This window comes from Equus asinus, chromosome 29 (genome assembly GCF_041296235.1).
Source record: "Equus asinus isolate D_3611 breed Donkey chromosome 29, EquAss-T2T_v2, whole genome shotgun sequence".
In the NCBI taxonomy this organism is placed as follows: Eukaryota; Metazoa; Chordata; class Mammalia; order Perissodactyla; family Equidae; genus Equus; species Equus asinus.
The window spans coordinates 39985029-40006224 of NC_091818.1; the positions used below are offsets into that span (position 1 = coordinate 39985029).

Consider the following 21196-nt stretch of genomic DNA (forward strand, 5'->3'; position numbering starts at 1 on the left):
TTTTTGCCTCAAGTATGTTGTCAGGTCTCTGCCACTGCCTAGCCAGAATGCAAGTAACTTAGTTTAAATTTTGTTAACTCTTTATATTTGTAAATATAAGCCCCGTATTTTTGCTAAACCTCCATTTTTTGTATTTATAAAAATAAAAGAAATAGAATAAGTAATCCATGAATCTTCAAGCTATTACAGAACTACAATTCTAGGAGAGGAGTTATAATCATTGAATTCCTTGTCCCTCATTTCAGTGATGATGATAATTTTTATTTCTCTGTTGTTCACTATGCCATCCTCTCTCGTGTGCTGGAGTTTTCATCGTCGTATTTACCCATGACAGTCTTGCTGTTGTATGTTTTCACTGGGCCTGGGCTCCAGCCACGGCATCACTGGCATTCTCAGAATTCTACCAGCCATTTGGGAAGATGGCATCTGGACATAGGGCACTGTGGACAGTGACTGCCTAAAGTACCTCCACCGATGTCCATGAGCCCACTAAGAAATGTCAATGTGATGGTTTGATGTAGATGACTAGGTAGCATCCAGGATTACCTAGACAGTAAAAAGAACTTGCAGCAATTAATTAATTTCTGGCCCTTTCCACATTGACCAGTATAGCCTGTAGCTGGTGCATCTGATTTCTGCGGACATCAGGAACCAGAGCACAAACAACTTCCCAAAGTTCTTTTGCCCTTACCCACAAGTCTAGTCAGCTCCCTTCAGTCTGCTGTACTCTATCTACACCCAGATGTAAAGCATCTTGGGACCTAAAAACAATGCCGTTCCCAAGCTGCTGTCAGTAACCACATCATTCTCTAGAATTACAGGCAGAAAAGTATTTGCCACTTCCTGCCTTTTCTGGCTGACTCATCATTGAGTATGACTAGAGGAGGTTGACAAATACCTTGAAAGTTCTGACCTCTGGTTTTAAAAATTGAAAGGATAGATTAGCTCAGTCAAAGAGGAGTGAAAGATTGAGTCAATAATCCAGCTTCAGTGTTTCAGTCCTGTAATAATACACGCTATGATAATTCTGTATTATAGAATTAAGGAAAGGATCTTAGTGTTGTACCAACCTTAATAAGTACTTGGAATTTTACTGATCTTAATGCTTGTGTAATAGCTTGTCCGTCTCTGTCCCTTACCCATCTCCCCGTGCTCCCCAGCCAGCCGTGACAGCCATGTCACAGAACTTTACTTTGTTCCCTGTCCTCTTCCTGCAGACACAAAGGACATGAGTGAATTTGAGACTGAAGGCTTCTTTGCTTTGCATCAGCGCCGAGGAGCCATCAAACAGGCTAAGGTCCACCACGTCAAGTGCCATGAGTTCACCGCCACCTTCTTCCCACAACCCACGTTTTGCTCTGTCTGCCATGAGTTTGTCTGGTACGTAACTTGGCATTTCCCTCCAAGCTTCGGGTTATGCATTTTGTCAAATCCCCTTAATCTGCCAGGCCTGCCATGCTCCACCTTCAGGGAATGTGCTGGAAGAAGTACTACGTGGGCGTTTTCAGTGGCCGCACCTGCACTGAGAAGCCTTAAAGGGTGCAATTCTGTAAAAGCTTTTTATAATGTGGCTCCTGTAGAGCCGGGAACCCAGCTCCATCGGAAAAACGTTCCAGGGACTTTAGTTTCTGAGTAATAGGAGGCTGCTGGGGGCAAGAGGGGAGGGACAGAAGGGGTTAGATATCTTTATTGTAAGCACAGTTTTACAGTCAAAACTGCCACCACCTCGACAGCTCAGCCGTGCTGGTGTTAATGTCTGTGACAGGCAACATTTGCCACTGGAGCTAATGGGTTTAGATGTTTACGAGTCTTGTGGGTGTCTTAAAAACCCTCAGAGATGGGTTCAAGCCTCAGTAACCACATAGCAAAGGCTATGGTAGAGTGGAGACTTGAAACAACTCCTATTTCTAGTCTTACCCTCCTAGCCTCTTCATGGGTGTTCTTCCCCCTGGGCTCCTGCAGAATCCATTAACACTCAACCGCAGCTTATTAAGCAGGGTACCCAAGCTCAAACAGACTTTTGGTGGACTTCCCTCAACCTGTTTCATCTAATGACTTGAACCTCCTTCCTTTCTAATAGTGAGTGTTACTCAGGAATGGTCTTAAGCTTGAGAATTCATTAGTTGCAAATATTCTCAGATAGTCAGAAAGAAGAAATAAAATGGTGTACAGATGTCTCTGCTCATCTGTACAGAGCTTAGTGAGACAATGAATTTTTAAGTGGAGAACATGAAAATTTGCTGCTGGGAGCTAATGATGCATTTTCGGTCAGGCATTTTCATCTCTACACATTTGTTAGGAAAGTACGCAAATGCAAGGGAATTCAACAGCTCCTCATTTATTTAATTAACCGACTTTTAACAAAGCAGTTTAAAACACAAAGCACGTATTAACGCACTTGGCAAATGATAGACCAGGGCTGCTGATCAGAAAATGCTCTGTGACAGTAGGAAGCTACGAGATCTTGTTCATCTTTTAAATGTCTGTGGTGCTGTTCTTGACTATAACTTGCGTAAAATCAAACATGTGCTTCATTGCAGGGGTCTGAACAAACAGGGCTACCAGTGTCGACGTAAGTAAGAAGGATTTCTATTGTGTCATCCTCGTTCTTTTTATTTAGTTGTCCCATAACTTCTGAATATCTTAAGCTGCAATCATTTCTTTTCAGAATGTAACGCAGCAATTCACAAGAAGTGTATTGATAAAGTTATAGCAAAGTGCACAGGATCAGCTATCAACAGCCGAGAAACCATGGTACGTCTCTAGATTCCTCTCTTGGTTTGAAATATGAAGACTTTTTCCTGGCACTAAATTCTACAGCCCACTAATTGTTTTTAATAATGCCTGAACTTGAACCCTTAAGCTTATCAATGAACATCATTCTCCCTAAAATCCTTTCCTCTTCTTTAATGATTGTTACTGAGATCCCAACCAAGGGGATGAAGAAGAAAAGCACAGTAAGAATTTTAATGACTGTACCTTTTCCAGGAGAACATAATAGAAAGTGGCCAGAAAGCATAGTTTTGATCAATTATCTGAGAACAACTCCTGTGGCATCTACAGCGAGACGTGACAGTTAAAGAGTAAATAGAAGAAAATGATTATAAAATACAGACATAAGCATTTACAAGGTTAATAAGAGATGATAGCAGGCATATTGTTCTTACATTGGGAGGCAGATATTTCTGAATGAACTTGGAGGTACATAGTCTGGGGACAAGTTTGAATTTATGCCATGGGGAAGGGAAGCTGAGCTAGCAAGCCAGGCAGCCTCCCTTCTCCCATCCTTTCCTCTTCATTCAACAAATATTGCTTGTGTATCTAATACGTGGAAGATACTATACTACGTACACAATGTACAGCAGAGCACAAAACAGACCTGGTCCTGCCTTTATGGACTTTACTGTAGAGTTGGGGAAATGGATCATTAACAAATGATTGCATATGGTTTCCATTTATATTAGGCGCTGTGAAAACAGCCAACAAGCTGCCATGATGGAGAATGACCGAGTGGTCTCCTTAGACTGAAGGTCAGGGATCTCCCAAGGGAGGGAGCATCTGAGCTGGAGCTGAAGGGTGAAAGGAGCCAGCTACGTGAACAGCGCGGGGAGGGAGGCTCCAGGCAGACTGGAAGGCATGAGGGAGGCAAGAATCAGCATGTTCTAGAAACTGAAATGAGACCGTGTGGCTAGAACAGCAAGGACAAGATAGAGAATGGAACATGAAGTGGGGGAACTTGGCAGGACCTGGGTCAGGTTGGGCTCTTTTGAACCCTGAGAAAGAGGGTGGGTTTTATTTGACTTGTAGTGAAGCCCACTCTCTGACTGGTGTAAAGGAAACGGTGTGTTGAGATGTGACAGTGAAAACCAGAAGTGACTGAAGGAGTCCCACCATGGGGGAAGGTTAGTGGCTTGTACCAGTGTGGGGACAGTGCAGATGGAGCAAAGCAAGCAGATTTTCAGTTAATTTCAGTGTTAGAAATGCCTAGATTTTCCAGTGGATTGGATATGGAGAATGAAAGAGGGAGAAATAAAGATGACGCTTGAGTTTCTGTCTTGAGCACTGGGGTAGATAGCAGAACCATGACAATGTGAATAAGACTGGAGGGAGAAATCAATATTTCAGTTTGAGACAAGGTCAGTCTGAGATGCCTATGGACATCCAAGGCAGGTATCAAATGCACAATTTTAGATTAGGTTGGAAGTCACAAGAGCCAATGGACCAAATCTATAACTTTGGGAGTGGCTAGCATATAGGTGGAATTTAAAGCTGCCAAACAGATTACCTAGTGAGAAGAAAGCTCAGGACTGACCCCAAAGGAATCTAAAATTAGCTGTTGGGTGGATGAGAAGGAGCTTGTCATCGAGACTGAGAACAAGGGTTCGGAGAGGACTCTTCATATACTAAGAGTCTATGAAAGGGTCAACTGTCCAGTACCGTTGAGATGTTGAGAAAAATGAGGGCCAACTGGAGATCTTTGCAGCCCTTGCTCAGAGAAATTTCAGAGGACTGTAGTGGTGTTGGCCTCATTGGCCAGCACTGAGGGTGACTGGAAGATGATGAAACAACCTATGTATTGGATGACTGGAGACAACCTATGTCAATATTGTCAAGAAGATTAACCATGAAGGAGATCATTGAAGTTGAACAGTAGCTGGAAGGAGGTGAGACACAGGGATGGAAATGCTCCCATAGTCAGGGAGACATGAGAGATGGAGGAAGCTGGAGAGAGAGGGACAAGCAAAGCAGTCAGTGTTGGCAAGAGGGGAAGAGGTCCAAAGTTTGTGTGGAAATGGGGACTCTGATGGATGGACAGACGGGTCATCAATTGCACCAGGAAGGGAGTAGGAGAAGATGGTTGCAGATGAAGGTAGGTTTGTAGATCGGGTGGATCTACAAACAGGCAGATGAGGGAGCTTCCCATAGACAGCTTACGTCCTCAGTGAAGTCTGAGGATTGGGGGAAGGAAGAAGAGAAGGCAGCAAGTGGCCTTGGGGATAAGGAGGATCTGTGAAATCATTCTCTTGGAGATGGGAAAGGCAATAGGTTCGCCAAGCACATTTCAAAGTCCACTTGAGTTTGAGGGGGTCCACCTGCCCAGGTGTGTGATTTTCTCCAGCAAAGGAGCGGGTACAGAGAAGGCAAATTGGTTGAGTTCTTCCACAGTAGAATTTCTTCTAGAATTGAGAGCCAGAAGGGAGTAATCTCATACTACAAGTGACTCTTCTAAGACTCAAAGAGGTTCGTTTGTCCACAGTCAACCACCTGTAAGCAGCAGAGCTGGGACTAAAGTTCAGACTTCAGTCTCCCAAGCCAATGTTTTTGTTTGTTTGAAGCAGATTACCACCTCCCCGTCTGCCCTCCTGCTCCTTGCGCTTGATGCCTCCAGCTTTCCTATAAAAATCACAAATTGTAACCATGACTGTTCATGGCTAAGGTCCAACAGAAACAGAATGAGAGCCGCAAGTCCAATTTTAAATTTTGACGTAGCCACATTAAGTAACAGAAAAAGCAACAGGGGAAGTTAGTCTTGATAATATCTTTTATTTAACCCAATCTGCCCAAGTATTATCATTTCAATATGTAATCAATATAAAAAATTAAGGAAATGTTTTACATTATTTTTTTTCATGCAAAGTCTTCAAAAGCCAGTGTGTGTTTTACACTCACAGCACATCTCCAGCCATAGCTTGAACCATCTGGGCTTGGGTTCAAGATTTGAGTAGAAGCCTTCAAATTGTTCATATTTACATGGAAACGTTTATACGAAATGAGTTCTGAAAATTATTTTTCTTAGTTGAAAACGGCTAGAGTAAGTGCCAAGCAACTTTTAAACAATTCTGAGCAGCCATTCTGAAGACCCAGTGCGGACAGAGATGCGCAGAGGGAACACTGGCTCTATCACTGTTAAGGAATAAGAATTGTTTCATTAAAAACTTCTGCAGAGATTATAAGTCTTAGTAAATAAAACTTTTTAAACTGCACAACAATATCAGTATTCTTACCACAAACCAAACTGCCTGATTTGTTTATTGTAGTTCATGTGATAAGTTTGATTAAAGGAGAGAATTTAAACTCTGGAAAACTGTAAAAAAAATTAAAAATTCTGCAATGTATGTACCACCACCATCCTTCTCTCATCTCCCCTCTCCCCGTCCCCTACATCATCACGTTTATTTTGAGGGAGAAGAGAGAATGGGCTCTGAGTCTGACTGCCAGGCCCACAGATATCCCAGCTCACTTGATAGCTGTGTGACTTAGAGACATGTCTTACCCTCTCTGGGCTTAATCTCCTCATCTATCAAATGAGATACTAATGCAGGCTACTTCAAAGGGGGCATCTGAGATATCACATCTGTAAAAGATAACCCATGTGACATATTTGTCCATAGCATCTTGCAGAACTGTTTACCTACCTCTGGCCTCCTCGGTTCATGTGTGATAGAGGTGAAAATGCTTCTCACGTTAGGGTCTCAATCTAATAAACCTGTAGCAATGTTTCCTCTGGAGGAGGCATTCTCTAACATCTTCCAAAGGTTAAAGTACTAGTTGTGGGTTGAAAGAGCAAAAGAAATATTTATATTAAAACAAAAAGGGAAGGGCAACATTTACTCAGGTCCCATTTAAATAAATCACCCCAGCCCCCTTCCTGAAATGCTGGCCTGTCTGTGGGGATGCCTTCCCCTCCTGCTGTCTCCGGGTGACCTGATATGTGTGTCTTGCATGCTTAGCCCCTCACTGAGAAGAACTGTTGGCTGCCTGCCTTCCTTGGACGTGCCTATCAGGCTCAACAAGTGAAAATTATGGTTTAAAATACACACCATTCCAATGTTTTCATTATTCTGTCAGTTATGCTAAAGAATCTGCTAAGACATCAAAAGTTGGGAACCCAGGCGGCCGGCCCAGTGGCACAGCAGTTAAGTTTGCACGTTCTGCTTTGGTGGCCCCAGGTTCACAGGTTCAGATCCCTGGTGCAGACTTGTCAAGCCATGCTGTGGCCGGTGTCCCACATATACAGTAGAGGAGGATGGGCTCGGATGTTAGCTCAAGGCCAGTCTTCCTCAGCAAAAAAGAGAAGGATTGGTGGTGGATGTTAGCTCAGGGCTAATCTTCCTCATAAAAAAGAAAATAAAAAGTTGGGAACCCCTGGACACGGGTACAGTCTCACGTTCTCCTCTTCTTTCAGTTCCACAAGGAGAGGTTCAAAATTGACATGCCGCATAGATTTAAGGTCTACAACTACAAGAGCCCCACCTTCTGTGAGCACTGTGGGACCCTGCTGTGGGGCCTGGCGAGGCAGGGCCTCAAGTGCGACGGTGAGTCTAACAGGAAGTGAGCGTGGGCCCCGATACAAGACCCCCCACGGGGCGGATGCCCAGCTCCAGTGGAGAGTGTGAGGCTGGGAGGGAGGATGTAGTCGGCTGACGTCTCCAGCCAGCCCAGACGAGCCCGTGATCCTGAATGAGAAATTCCCAGGACAGTGAGCCACTGCCCTTCTTTTCCTTCCACCCCCAACACCCTGGCCCTTGTTTCCCAGATAAGTGCAAAACCGTTCAGGTTACATGTCACGGCTCCTGGCCCGCTGCCTTCTGCTGTACCTAGTCCTGGGGAAAAAGGAAGACAGCATTGCTCCTCCAAGGGGTCCCCTTCCTGCCGACCTGCCCTGCGGTGTCCTCCATGTTCTGGGCCTGCCCCTCCCTGGCCCTGGCAGCTTGAGCTGTGCTGCGTCCCTGCCGCTCTCCTTGGCACCAGCAAGTCACATGCTTTCTTGCTCGAAAATTCCAAGTTGCTAAGGCAAGAACCTTTAGAAACTGAGGTGCTGTTACGCCAGGATTAGGGGGTAGAAAGTACAAAAATTGCAAGAACTGACAAAGCACTTTTGCCTCTTGAGTCAAAGTGAGAGTGGGGACAGGACCCAGATAACATGTTCGAAAAGGACAGTGTCCTTATGCAGCGGAGTCCTTTTGTTTTGAATTATTAGACATAGATCCGCTTTGTTTTTCTCTTGGTGGCCCCATTTTAATTTATGCCACTGGCTAATGCCCGGCTTAGTGTTTAAGTGGCCAAGGTGGCTGACGTAGGGGAAAGGAGACCTCATGGCCTCTCGCTTCCTCATCCCGGCTGTGCCCACACGTCTGCTGGAGCCTGGAGTGACCTCTCAGGGCGGCCAGACGGGTCAGCTTTCCGAATCATTACCGAAGGCAAAACCCACATGTGGTCACACTTCACCTTAACCCAAAAATAGCCCCGTGCACTTTGCTGTCTACCCCAGTTCAAGAGGACACGGGTGGGCCTGGTGCCATATAGAACTATCACTAAGAGTTCATAGGCAAGAAGTCATTTCAGGGTATTCTAAGTGTACAAACAGGACCTGAATAGTCAAATCCCCATCCGGTGGCTCTCCTGTTCCTATGAGGTTCCACCATTCAGGCTTCCTGTCCCTGGAGCCGGGGCGCCTCACTTGCAGAGGCCACGCTGGTCCCCAACGGTGTGATTACACTATGAGCTTAGAACCCCCAGAGGCTTCCATTGTTTCATGGCTCCTGTGCGGCTCTGTTCCATCCTCCTAACATTCTTTCTCCATTCCATTCTCTTCCCCACTCTCCCACCTCCTGCACTTCAATAGCCCCTCCCTCTTTTCTCTCCTCCCCTCTCCTCTCCCCTCCCCTCCCCTCCCTTTCCTCCAGGCTTCCAACACCCGAAGCTGCCAGTGGCCTCAGCCCCTCATGCCCTCCTCTTCAGCTCCCCTCCCACCTTCCCTAGGCCTCTTTCTCCCTAACCCTTGGCCTCACTCTCTCTTTATCTTCCTCTCTTATAAGCCACCTTCTTAAGTAGAGCCTCCTTTCATTCTGGCCTGCCTCCTTTCTCTCTCCCCTATAATTCCCATGAGAATCGTCATCAGAAGGAACCATTTACACACAGAGAGACCCAGTTATGGCCTAAGAGGTTAGCGACAAAGACTTAGGCAGTGTCAGCGTGGGGATGGGGGGCCCTTCCTCACCACTGTGCTTCAGAGACAAGCTTAGATCTAGGTACAGTTTTAAGGAGCAAAGTAAAACTCCCCCATGTCTTGTGCTAAATCTTCACTAACTGCCTCCCTCTGCCTTGGAGGAAGGAAAAAAGAAATGGAACCGGGGGCACCCAGCATAAACCCCGCATAACCGAGTTCAGGGGGAATCAGAATTCAGGAGGGCAGAAAGCCGTTATAAACAGCATCTTCATTATGTTAAAGATTTCACTTCGAATGGATTTTTATGATTTTATCTCTGCATATATAATAGTTTATACTTGTTTACATAGAAAATGCTGCTTGATTTCGTTTCATGATGAACTAGCTGAGGAGGAGTGAGCTAGTTCAAAGTAAAGGTGAAGGCTGCTAAAATTTCACTTAAGTATTTCAGTATATATTTCATTGTAATAAATAATGAAGGCAAAAGAGAAGTCGTATTTGGTGAGCATTGGCCTGTTCCATCCAATCACTGGGGTAAGTTTTTTGCACGCAACTGGGCGAGTGATAAGCAGACAAGTTTAAAACGGCAGGATTTTTAGCTTCTCCTGCCTGGTCGCATTGTAACAACCCCTATTGATACACTTTATGGAATCAAGTCAGACTTGAGATTAGAGTTCTATCAGCTGGAGTTTGGAAATCTTTAAGTTAGCTTTTTTTTTTTTCTCATTGTAATGGTGATGTTTCGTAAGCAGAATTTGAATTTTCTAAAACGAAAGACATGATACAATAGTTGTCTTTACACAGACACACAGGCGCACTGCCCGCCCCCCCCCACCCCCCACCCCAAGAAGGCTCACATGGTCACAGTAAGTGGAGGGCAGACCTTTACCGTGCTGTTTTCAGGACTAAAGAATCAGAATAGTCCCCTAGAATCGCAGGTCTCGGAGCTCAAAGCCTACATAGATTGTTTAGTTCACCCCAACTCTCCCGTATGGTAAGGACATGAAGGTGGTGAGGCCACCTTCCCCCGTGCTACCCTCACCCCTAAACACATACACAGACCATCCCCACCATCTCAATTTCAGTCCTGCAGGCTGAGGCTGCACCCTGGGCTTCTGCCTAGAGGGTAGAGAAGCTCCTCACAGCCCATGTGGGAAAGGGGACACTTGGACTCCGGGCTAAGGTGGGAGTGAACGAACTTCCAGCATTGCACGTTACCACCCATGAGAGCCACAGCATCAGTGTTTTTCTCTCAGCAATGGCACAGTCTAAATGCCTCCTCCCCTATCAACAAGGCTCGGTTCTATCTCGAGTGGGAGCATCAGGTGTGTGTCTGTTTCAGGACGGGGAGGTGGATGCACGGGGGCATTGTAAACGCATTGCCCTGACTAATTTATTGTATTCGGTATCTCCTTCTGCTGGGAAGATGGGCTGGGGATTTGCCAGTTGTTCCTTCCACAGACATGTACCTGAAACAGATCCTGGGCAGAGTCCATGGTGGTTGGCTCCGTCACTCTTGCTCACGGTGTCACCTTCTTCCTTTCAGCATGCGGCATGAATGTACATCACAGATGCCAGACAAAGGTGGCTAACCTTTGTGGCATCAACCAGAAGCTCATGGCTGAGGCGCTGGCAATGATCGAGAGCACTCAACAGGTAGGAAAGGCTATCAGGTGACAAATTCCTGCGATTTCGAGTCGACAAGAACGACTTCAGCCTCCCTTCTCTTTGTTCTGCAGCAGCTCGACGGGACAACATGGGGTCTGAGCATGTTCATCTTCATGCCCATATCCTGCCTTTGAGATATTCATTTAATGCATTTGTATTATATGGATCTTTATAAGATCTTAAATTCTTGGTGGAATGGGCAGGGGCAGAAACAAATAAATTCATTAAAATTATGGAGGCTTCATTGCCAGCTTTATACCTATATACTCGGCCTATATAATAGTCTGGGGGGAAACACTTATTTGCTGGAACCATCCCTAAGATGCCCTCGGAACCCCGAGTCCAGGGCAACTTTTGCTTTGCTGTTTACTAGCGTGCTGAATTTTTACATCCAAGAACAAACCGTCTTTAAGACCTGGTATTGCCTATATAAGCTATTTTTCCATCCATTCGCATCTGTTCTTACTTGTGACGGGATGATGTGGATGGCATAGGAAAAACCACTTAGCCCGCGAGAAAGTATGAAGGAGTGAGTCTGTTCTGCTGGTGCATAAAATATGATAAACCCTCAAAGGGTATGGGATCCTAAAAGAGTGCTGAGGGAAAGAGAAGCTTTGCTTATCCTATGCATTTAGGAATCTTAAGTAGCTTTCGTCCCCACGGACAGCAGGCTGAGCTGCCCCGTCGGTGGTGGGTGGGGTGGGTGCGTGGTCTGACTCTTTGTCTGTGACCTAGGCTCGCTGCTTAAGAGACACCGAACACATCTTCCGAGAAGGTCCAGTGGAAATCGGTCTCCCCTGCTCCATAAAAGGCGAAGCAAAGCTGCCACATGCGCCAGCACCGGGGAAAAGAGGTAGCCATCCTGACTCTCGGGGGAATCGCTGTCCGTCATTAATCATGATTCACGTTAACCTGAGTCCTCTGGATTTAAATTCTCCGTTCACCTGGGCTGACAGATGATACTTTCTACGTTAAAGATTACAGACCTAGCCACCCACAGAGAGGCTCCTACTTCTTAGAAGCGAAACCCCAATACGCCCCATTAGGAAACCTCTGTGAGAGGGTGGGAGGTGGGGGTGGGGGGGATAGGCCTGGGGGAAACAATTGCACATGGTCCTTAGAATTTGAGAACGTTACTTACTTCCCGTCACTGTCAACAGCTTTACAGAAGTAAATCCACCAAAAAGCTCAATGGTGGGAATACTGCCGAAGATGATCTTATTCTGCACCTTTGAGACTTTTCGGGGAAGTTTAAGAGTAGAAAGAAGAACGACAGGGCCCCAGATCTTAACATTTATGACCTTAGGGCAGTTTGTCCCACCTGCTGTTGGAAGGTCGTTCATAAGAGGACATGACCACGTGATTCTGGGGCCCGAATAATTTCAGCATACATTATAAAATACTTATTTTCCTTGGACTTAGGGAAAATGTGAAAGATAAACCTAGAGATTGAAAAATAAAAGTAATGTTATAAGGGAGTGGAGGAAAGAGTCCAATAACACTTTTCTATACCTCTTCTGGCTTTGGGTGAGGAATAAATCAACTTAAAAATTTATAAGAAAGGTTTGGGTTAGAGTTAGGAAGGGTCTCCAGGCAATGACATAGACTGTGTCTCAGAGATGCTCACAGCAGGCTCACAGCAGGCAGCATCTTGACTTGAAGACTGTGTTGGCTGATTCCATTGGGATCTTTAACAGTCTGCTGTCCGTGTCCTCCTCCTCACGGGGTAAGTCATGGGAATTGATACCACTGTGCCTGTGAGCCACACAAGCAATTGAGGATCATTTTTCCTCAAATTTGGTTAAAATCCCTATGGGTCCATGATTTGACGTTATGAAAAGTGCTCACTTGATTTGCATTTATGGTCTTTTGCTGCCCGGAATATGTTTAACAGCTTGACGTTTTTCCCAATCTGTTGGGTAATTAGAGAGACACAGTCCATGCCCCAAATGCCAAGCTCACAAGCAACGAGATGCTGCCCTCTCGGTGCAAGGGCGGGGGGGGCATTAAAGCCACGGGGAACCCCTTCCCGCATTATTGTGGATGGAGCCTCAGAAGGGGAAGCGAAAGAGAGAGTATTGCTAGAATGACCTCCATAGTTCCTTGTTTTAACCACCGGCTTCCATTTTCAGAGCCTCAGGGCATCTCCTGGGAGTCTCCTTTGGACGGGATGGAGAAAATGTGCCATCATCCAGAACCTGAGCTAAACGCGGAAAAACCATCTCTACATATGAAATTAAAAATCGAGGACTTTATCTTGCACAAAATGTTGGGGAAAGGAAGTTTTGGCAAGGTATGATACGGTACTCTAGAATTCTGTGGACCAACTTCCAGAAATTGAAGAGCGAAGTTCCTGGTCGGTGGAACTGAACTCATGGGCCCAGAACTGTGTGTGTTGTGCAGAGAGAGCGTTCCTGTATCTTTTGTGACGGTGTTGAGAGATGTCTGGATAAATAGGGACCCAGAGAACTCTAAGGCTGGAGCAGCCTCTGCTTCTTGGAAATCATTGTCCCCAAACCATTTTGCATCATAGGCGTACATCCCACTTTGGACGCCAAAGAAATGGGACGATGTCTCCGCCCATTCCTGTTTCACACGGGTTTTTTGTTCGGTTGGTTTCGTTGTTATTGTTTTTCCTCTTTTGCTCCTTTCTCAAACCTGGCGTGTTGTTTTACTTTGCATTTGTTGTTTTCTCTATTTATTTCTCTATCAGATGTCCTCTGCCTTGTAGTGCTCTGCTAGAACTGCTGTTAACAAAATCCCGTGCACTGGGTGGCTTCAGTTACAGAATACAGAATTCTGTATTCAGTTCAGAATATCGAAATGTATTCTCTCTCAGTTCTGGAGGCTGGAAGCCTGAGATCAAGGTGTCAGCAGGCCTGTTTCTTCTGAGGCCTCTGTCCTTGGCTTGTCAACGGCCGTCTTCTCCCTGTGTCCTCTCATGGTCGTCCCACTGTGTCTGTGTCCTAATCTCCTCTTATAAGGACACCAGTCAGATTAGATTAGGGCCCACCCTAGTGACCTCCTTTTCACCTCTGTAAAGACCTTGTTTCCAAATACAGTCACATTCCAAGGTCCTGGGGTTAGGACTTCGACAGATGACTTTATTGGAGGGGACACAGTTCAGCCCATAACAAGGCTGTCGCTTGAGAGTCCTGGGAAATGGTTCACGGAGAAAATCCCTCCTCTGAATTCTTCCTGCCACACCCTCAAGTTATGGGCTGTCTCTGTCAGTCACAGAGGGCAAGGGAGGGAGGAAAAAAACATAATTTAAGAAATCTGAATCAATTAGTAACAGCAGAAAATTTTCAAGCTTATGGAGGGGTGCTATGGAATATAGGCTTTTAGGTTCTTTTAGATATTAAGGATATCTAATGTATTAATGGCACTCCCAGTTGTTTTATCTTCTTGGATGTGACTCCTAGGAAAATTTTAGCCAGAGAATACTGTTCCATGAATTTGCATATCTGAAGCCCAGCATTATGCTCAGCACCTGTTCACCAGACTTTGCCTGGAAAACTTACCTTGTTTATTTTATAATAAACAGACTAAAATGCAACGGAGCATTGCCACAGCTGAATGACACTGTTGCAGTTGGCTTTTGGATTTAAACACCAACGCATAGCCTTCAGCAAAATCTACTCTGCCCTGCAAACTGGAGCACATAGCCATTAATTCCGTTAGTTCATTTCCACAATAATATGAACCACAGTAGGCTCATTGGGTGTTAATCTGAGTGTAATAGGCAATTTTACAGCCCAGTCTTCATTATAATTCAGCATCAATTAATGTGCAATTATAACCCGTTACCAAAAAATTGAAAGCACATTATAGAGATGGAAATTGCCTTTTCAGCTTCTTAGTTTATGGCTGGTTTTGGGATGTTTTATTGAAAGAAGCAATTACCAAAAGAGTACTTTTAATTGCTAATGAAATGTTTATCTTTCTTTGTTCCCATGTGGATGTCTACATTTGAACAAGGTTAATAAGAAAGACGTTAAACTGACGTTAATATTTACAAGCCTTAGTACACAGTCCAAGGGACAACTGAGAGCCGCAGGTATCCTCTGGTTCTGTCCAGAGCCATATGCTCCCCTCCATCTGGACCCCGGGTCCCTACGCACCGAGAAGACTGCAGCACGGGGCCAAGGACAGGAGGCTGAAACAGCAAAGCGGAATGAGACAACCCTGTTTCCTTTCTCACGACACTCAGAACACTCCAAACTTGTTTTTCTTCTCTCTTTTCGCTCTATATAGGAAGTCTTATTTTAAACATAGACGTGCATTTTCCCTATGGGTTTAGCATCATTGGCTTCAACCTTCCCTGAAAGTCAATAAAAGAAACAAGTGACAAGTGTTCCTAGTAAGTGTCACTTAGGAGTATTTTATAGTTCATACGTCACTTTCCCATGTGGTATCCCGTTTGATTTTCACAATGGTCCTGTAAGTTAGAGAATGGTGATGGTTATCTCTTCTACACACAGTTAGGAAACTGAAGCCCAGAGAGGTTAATTGGCTTGTCCACTTTCCCACAGCTGGTGTGTGAAATGAGACCCAGGCTGGAGTTTTCTGTCCTCGAAGGCCATGTCCTCAAAACTGTCAAGCGTCTGTTGCTGCATCATTTGTAAAAGCGAAAGTTGTAGAAACTCTCCATTATATGCCACCTGGTGTCCTTTCATATAAGATGCATGAAATCAAGTAGAAAAAGTAAACTTTGGAATTAGATTTTCCTTTGAGCAGCTCCATGAGTTTGAGCGAGTGAGGTTACTCCTTGAACCCAGTTTTTTTTATTATTGCTCTCTGTCTCAGAACTCTGCAAGTTCTGAGCTAAGAATTAAATTCGATAATAAAATTAGATAGCACTGATAAAGTACATAGCAGAATGTCTGACACATAGTAGTTCCTAAAGATGGTATCAGTGTCTGTGGCATCAGAGGAAACGGTGTGCATTCCTTTAAGCACAGAAGGAGAGCTCTATTCCTCATGTTCTCTTTCTCCTTGAAAACCTGGGTAAAACTTAGAGCTAAGTTATTTGCTCGTTTGCAGTGATGTTTCAGGCACAGTCGAGTCCTCCTCTCTGTTACCTGCTGCTTCCTCCTTCAATATGCACTTTGTGAATTTTTATTATAACTTACTTGTGTCCCTGGGCAGACAGGGCATACTTGTTTCAATGGAATTTTCCAGGATTGAGAATAACCCATCCAATTGCACAGTAGTTTTGTGAAGCCCTTTGAAAGGTGCAAAGAGAATATGAACCTATTGGATAATACTCTAAACCAGCGAAGCGTGCTAATTTGTCTTTGTACAGGGGTAGGTGGGCATTGGAGAAGAAATCCTCTTTTCTCACCCAACACATCTCCCTCTAGACTGTGTCTCTTCTTTATTGAGCATGAATCCAAATTCTAAAATAAAGTGACTTCTTCCCCTTCCTTCTAGGTCTTCCTAGCAGAGTTCAAGAAAACCAATCAATTTTTCGCAATAAAAGCCCTAAAGAAAGATGTGGTTTTGATGGATGACGATGTTGAGTGTACAATGGTGGAGAAGAGAGTTCTGTCCTTGGCCTGGGAGCATCCGTTCTTAACGCACATGTTCTGTACATTCCAGACCAAGGTAAGGCTTCGGCCCAGACAGCCCTTGGTCCACCTCTCGCCCAGTAAATCTGCCTGAAGAAGCGTGGGGCCCCTGGTGGCACCCCCAGTGGGAGACTTGGGGTGTTGCCTCCATATTTTCCTTGTTACTTTTCAATCCACCTTCCATCCATCCAAACGAGTGTCTTCTCTAAACACCACTGAAGTATTATTTAGAATTTTTTAATGTAGTCTGTTGGGAAAAGGCTTTATTTCTGGATTTGTCTGTCTGCTTGTTTTCTAGAATTTTGTCTAACTTATATAACAACCAGGATTCTAAGAAGTCTGTGGCTTGCTTGACAAAGCAGTACTTTGTGTATGTGGTGGGGCGGGTGGGGGGGGATGTGACACCTGTTTGTCCGTCAACCACACGTGTATTTGAAGAGACAAAAGTTGGAAAATAGATCAAAATTCACATGCACTGTTATTTCCCTTTATGAGGCCAGCTGAGGAGCAGCCTTTCCAGGGGCTTTGGCAGTGAGCAAGGCCCTGAGCAGTGACATAAAAGGGTGACTTTGTCAGAGGCTCTGCCATGCCAGGAGGATTCTCGTCCTGATCCCCTTATTCCTTAAAACATTTTTAATTTTATTTTTTTCCAACTCAAAAGTTTTCATGATCATTTTAGAAAATTTGGAAAATGCTTATATGCTCAAAGAAGAAAATCGTTTATAATCTTCCCACTTGATTATACTCACCATCAATACTGCGAAGTTTATCCTTCTAGCTTCCCGACCCCCCAGTGGATTCTTAAAAATAAAAATAACAACTCATTTTAAATACCTACCGTTCTGTAACTTGCGTTTTTAACACTCATTTATATACGTTTCCTCCCATCTGTGGATAGTCTTGTACAACATGCTTTATCTAATTAGAACACTTCTAACTTTTTGTTCTGATTTAAATAACATTGAAATGAACATCCACGTGGATCAGTCTTCATGCACGAGCATGACGAGTTTCTCCTTGCATTTTTCTACTCTCCTACGCCCTGTCCCTGTCGTGTGTAGGCTAGAACAAGGAGCAGACCCGTGTGGGGCCATGTGGTTAAGGTCCAAAGAGCATGAAGAGGTTTCCTTCTTTTTCTATTTCACGCCTTGATGGTAGTGTCCTACCTCAGCGTGAGTAACAGGCCCTCTGAGCCGCCTCCAGTCGCAGAAAGTATTAGTGGGAAGACTGTAGGAATCGGTCAGAAATCGTGGACAGCAGCTTGAGCTTTCATCGCCCCTTCTCTGGCTCCCAGTAGCTTCTCAACAAAGGTTTAACGAACAAATAAATGAATAAATACACTTAGCTAACGTAAAGGGACACCGGACCATGAAAAAGCACTTAGTGATCGTCCAGTGTCTTCAAAGCACTGAGGAGGATGTGGAGATTTTTCATACAGTTCCTGACCTTGAGAATAAGAGGGAGACTTCCAGCGGTGGTGAGGAATATTCAGTTGCAGAATGCAGACCCTAAACACCAGAGCGGAGAGAAACCAGACACTGGAATGTGAATAGGCAGAAAGGGTCTTGGAGCGGAGTTGTGGCAGCTGCACGAGAGGAGGCATGAGGGAATGACGGGAGCATGATAATAAAGCTGTTTCAGAGAAAGCAGGCTCATTTTCTGCGGCAGGAAGGAGTCTGGAATTTCTGGTCATGAGTTAGAGAGATTTTTCCACCAGAAATCTCCTCCTGGAGATCGTAAATATCTGTTGATCTGGGATGGTGTGGATGTGTTAGCAGCAGGCAAAGCAGGAACTCCGCCGTGTTCTCCTGGTCTGTGTTCTAGAGTTGCTGTGCACCCTGAGGTGCATGACCTCGCTTTTTCTTTTGGAATATTGTGAGGCTTGTATCAAACTGCTAAATACACTTCAGACCAGATGTCTAGAGGCATCATGTCATCAAGCCATCAAGCCACAGTTGGCACTGTTTTTACATTTGTACGTATGATTGCTTCCGTATCTAATAGGGAAGGCTGTTATGAATCCCAATTTAGAAAATAGGTGTATATCAGAGCTTCAGATAGTGTTCACTTCTTTCCCTGTCCCAGGAGATGCTCTTAAGTTTCCATGCAGTAGAAATGCTTTATCACAACCAGAGACGTAAATGCATGAGAAAAAGTGGCAGAGAGTGTGTGCATCACTTGTAAAAATGACTGTCTCACTACTTACACTTTGAGTCCCTTTAGCAATAAGGGATGGAAAAGAAGAAAAGGTGTCCTGATTTGTTATTCAGACCTCGCATGTCAAACACAATGAGCACTTAGACACCACAGGTGAGGGTACAAAAGCAGCGACCAGTGTGGACAATGATTTGCTCTCGAACATTTTGGGAATGGCCTTTCTTAGGGGACAGTCACCTTTATACCCTAGTGAAGACATTAGATGAGATCAATGAACTATTTACTTTTCCAGGGAATTGTTGTTTTTTGGAGAAAATTACTCATTTGCTTTCTGCCTCCAAAGAGCCCACCTGTTGAACGGCAGATTGTTCAGGAGATTGTGAGAACAGTTATTCACTTGTTATGTATCAGGGCCTGTGGGTTAAATCATGAAAGGCTTTTAAAGTTCCTAAGCAAGGGACATATGGCCTGTTGAGGTGTGAAAATATGATAAAGCCATTTAGGAAGTTGTGAAGGTGAAAATAGCTGCGGACTTGGACAAAGCCATCTATCAGCAGGTCTCTGGGGCTACCTTCATCCACATCATGAGGTAGAGAGTAAGCCTTACTATATAAAGGAGTTTTGGGGTATAAACCAGGTAGCGTATGTGAAAGCACAGTGCTTGGGCCATAGATGTGCAAAACGATCTGAACCTGAATCTGAATGAGGCTCGAAAGAAAAGAATCTTTGAAATTAATTTTCTCTGACTAGATCAAGATCATTTTGTACATCATTCAATGTGTGACCTAAATTATCAGCATCAGAGTCTAGTACGAATCAGCAATATGAGAGGTTGTTGTCTTAGCAAGAGAAAGCAGTGACTTTTCATTTTCTTCGTTATTTTTTACTATTGTTTATTATTTTTTAATGTTTCTGTTTTCTGTGTCTCACATGCAAGTCCACAGGGCTTAATTGCACGGTCCCCCTCAGTATCAAATGCAGTGTGCACACTAGCGAACTTTCCTACTATTGAGTTTTAAGCCTATACGATCAGTACCTTTTTTCCATTATTTACATTTAAAGAAAACTAAAAATAGAGAAAGTCCACAATAAAAGTTTATCTACAATTGTCATAAATCTTTTAACTGTATTCATGAGGAAATTAAAAACTATTAGAAACAAATTAATCATAAAACCTTGAAAATGCATTTCACAAATTACTTTAGAAGGTTGCTGTTAAATTAATTCAACAAATTTTTCTTGGGGACCTACTGTTTGTAAGTTCTTTATGTTTCTCCAAAAGAGGTAAGACTCTAAAACTATATGGGGATTAAATTACAAAGTTATGTCCTTTTCCTACCTAATTCTAATTAAATAGAAAAGAAAGTTGTACCTAACTTGGAAAAATAATATTCTGCTTTCTTGATTTCAAGATAGCATTAATAATGAGATCACTATTGATTTTCTTGATAAACAGAATTATTTTAAAAACTGTACGTATTAAAAGCTCTCTCTCAATATCAGAATTGTCTAGATGTGAAATGACGTGTGTATCAATTAGAAATTGCATTGGCTCCTAGTAACAGGGACAGAAAATAACAATGACTTAAATGAGATGGAAGTGTTTATCTCTTCATCTAAAAGGAGGGACACGCTTGGTTCAAAGCAGCTTTGACAGTTCCATGGTGTTGTCAGAGATCCAGGCACCATCTGCTCCCTATTCCAGCATCCACAGAGCCAGGCTTCCATCCTCAAGGATACTCCTTGGTCCAATATGGCTGCTGGAGCCCAGTCCTCACAGCCATATTCTAGTCAGAAAGCAGGAGGAAGAAGGAGAGGATAGAACAAGCATATTATCCAAATTTAATTCTGTTAACCCCGCTGGTGAAGGTGTTACTCTCATTCTACCCACGAGTAAATTGAGACTAAGAAAGACGAACTTTGCCTAAGGCCACTCAGCTGGTACCTGGGAGCAGTGTTCAGTCTTACATGGGACTCTGTGTCCAGATTGCTGTCTCCTATAACATTCATACCATGTAAGTATCTTAGTGACATGTCATCTCTGCAGTAACTAAATGTTCACCTACACGGAAGAAAAAACGCTGAGAAAAATAATTTTCCTCTCTTTTTAATTACGCTAGGGTAAAAGAGAGATCAATAATTCAAGTATCCAAAGATTCTCTCATCTATCTCTGATAACACCGTGGAAAAATAAGAAGGTTTAGTTCCAAATCTGTTTGGAAAGGCAAGATGCGTCTCACACTGTGAGAACACTGTTTTGCTTTGTTTTTTTAAAAAAATAATTTTTCCTTAGAAATTAAAAGTGAACTATGGCCCACATGCATTTGTGTTTCCTCTGAATTCTGAAAGGACTCTCTGTATTCAAGTCTATCTGGAAGCCAGGAATCTAAGAAGTGTTACAATTTCACACTTAGAAGAAGTTTCAGACCGTAGGGGCACATCTCTGGGTCCCTCTTTAGGTTCAACGTGAGTGAAGGTCAGCAGTTTGCAGGTATCTGATATACACTCCCCATCACGATGTCAGGAGTTAGGATGCTCGTGTTAATTCATATGTTTACACCGCTGCCCTCGACTTCCACACTCTCAGTGGAGCCAGTTGAACCTTCTTTGTCAGTCTTACTTTGAGATTTCTCTTTTATGCAAAAGAAAACTGAGTTTCACTTTCCATTTATAAAACACACCAAGCTTGACTTCCGGGCCAACCTCATCCCTCTGTTTATGGTTTCAGGGCATAAATTTCTGCCTGACACTTCATGGGACTTCCAAGTTGCCTCACATTTCTTTGTATCCTTGGTTCTCTCCTTTTTGCCTCCAAAAGAATAATGTTAAAGAAAACTAGCACTTGCAG

The 21196-nt window shown here is 43.9% G+C and overlaps 1 protein-coding gene across 2 annotated transcripts in view; it reads left to right on the forward strand.

The window, feature by feature from the left end:
- The window catches only part of PRKCQ (protein kinase C theta), a 119868-nt gene that overhangs the window by 56203 nt on the left and 42469 nt on the right, over positions 1-21196 (forward strand). For both annotated transcript variants that reach the window (XM_014841323.3, XM_070500874.1), the window contains exons 6-13: positions 1218-1380; positions 2541-2572; positions 2669-2754; positions 7187-7316; positions 10497-10606; positions 11354-11471; positions 12751-12911; positions 16055-16228. In XM_014841323.3, coding sequence (XP_014696809.1) covers positions 1218-1380; positions 2541-2572; positions 2669-2754; positions 7187-7316; positions 10497-10606; positions 11354-11471; positions 12751-12911; positions 16055-16228 — 974 coding nt within the window. The remainder of the gene's footprint in view (positions 1-1217; positions 1381-2540; positions 2573-2668; positions 2755-7186; positions 7317-10496; positions 10607-11353; positions 11472-12750; positions 12912-16054; positions 16229-21196) is intronic.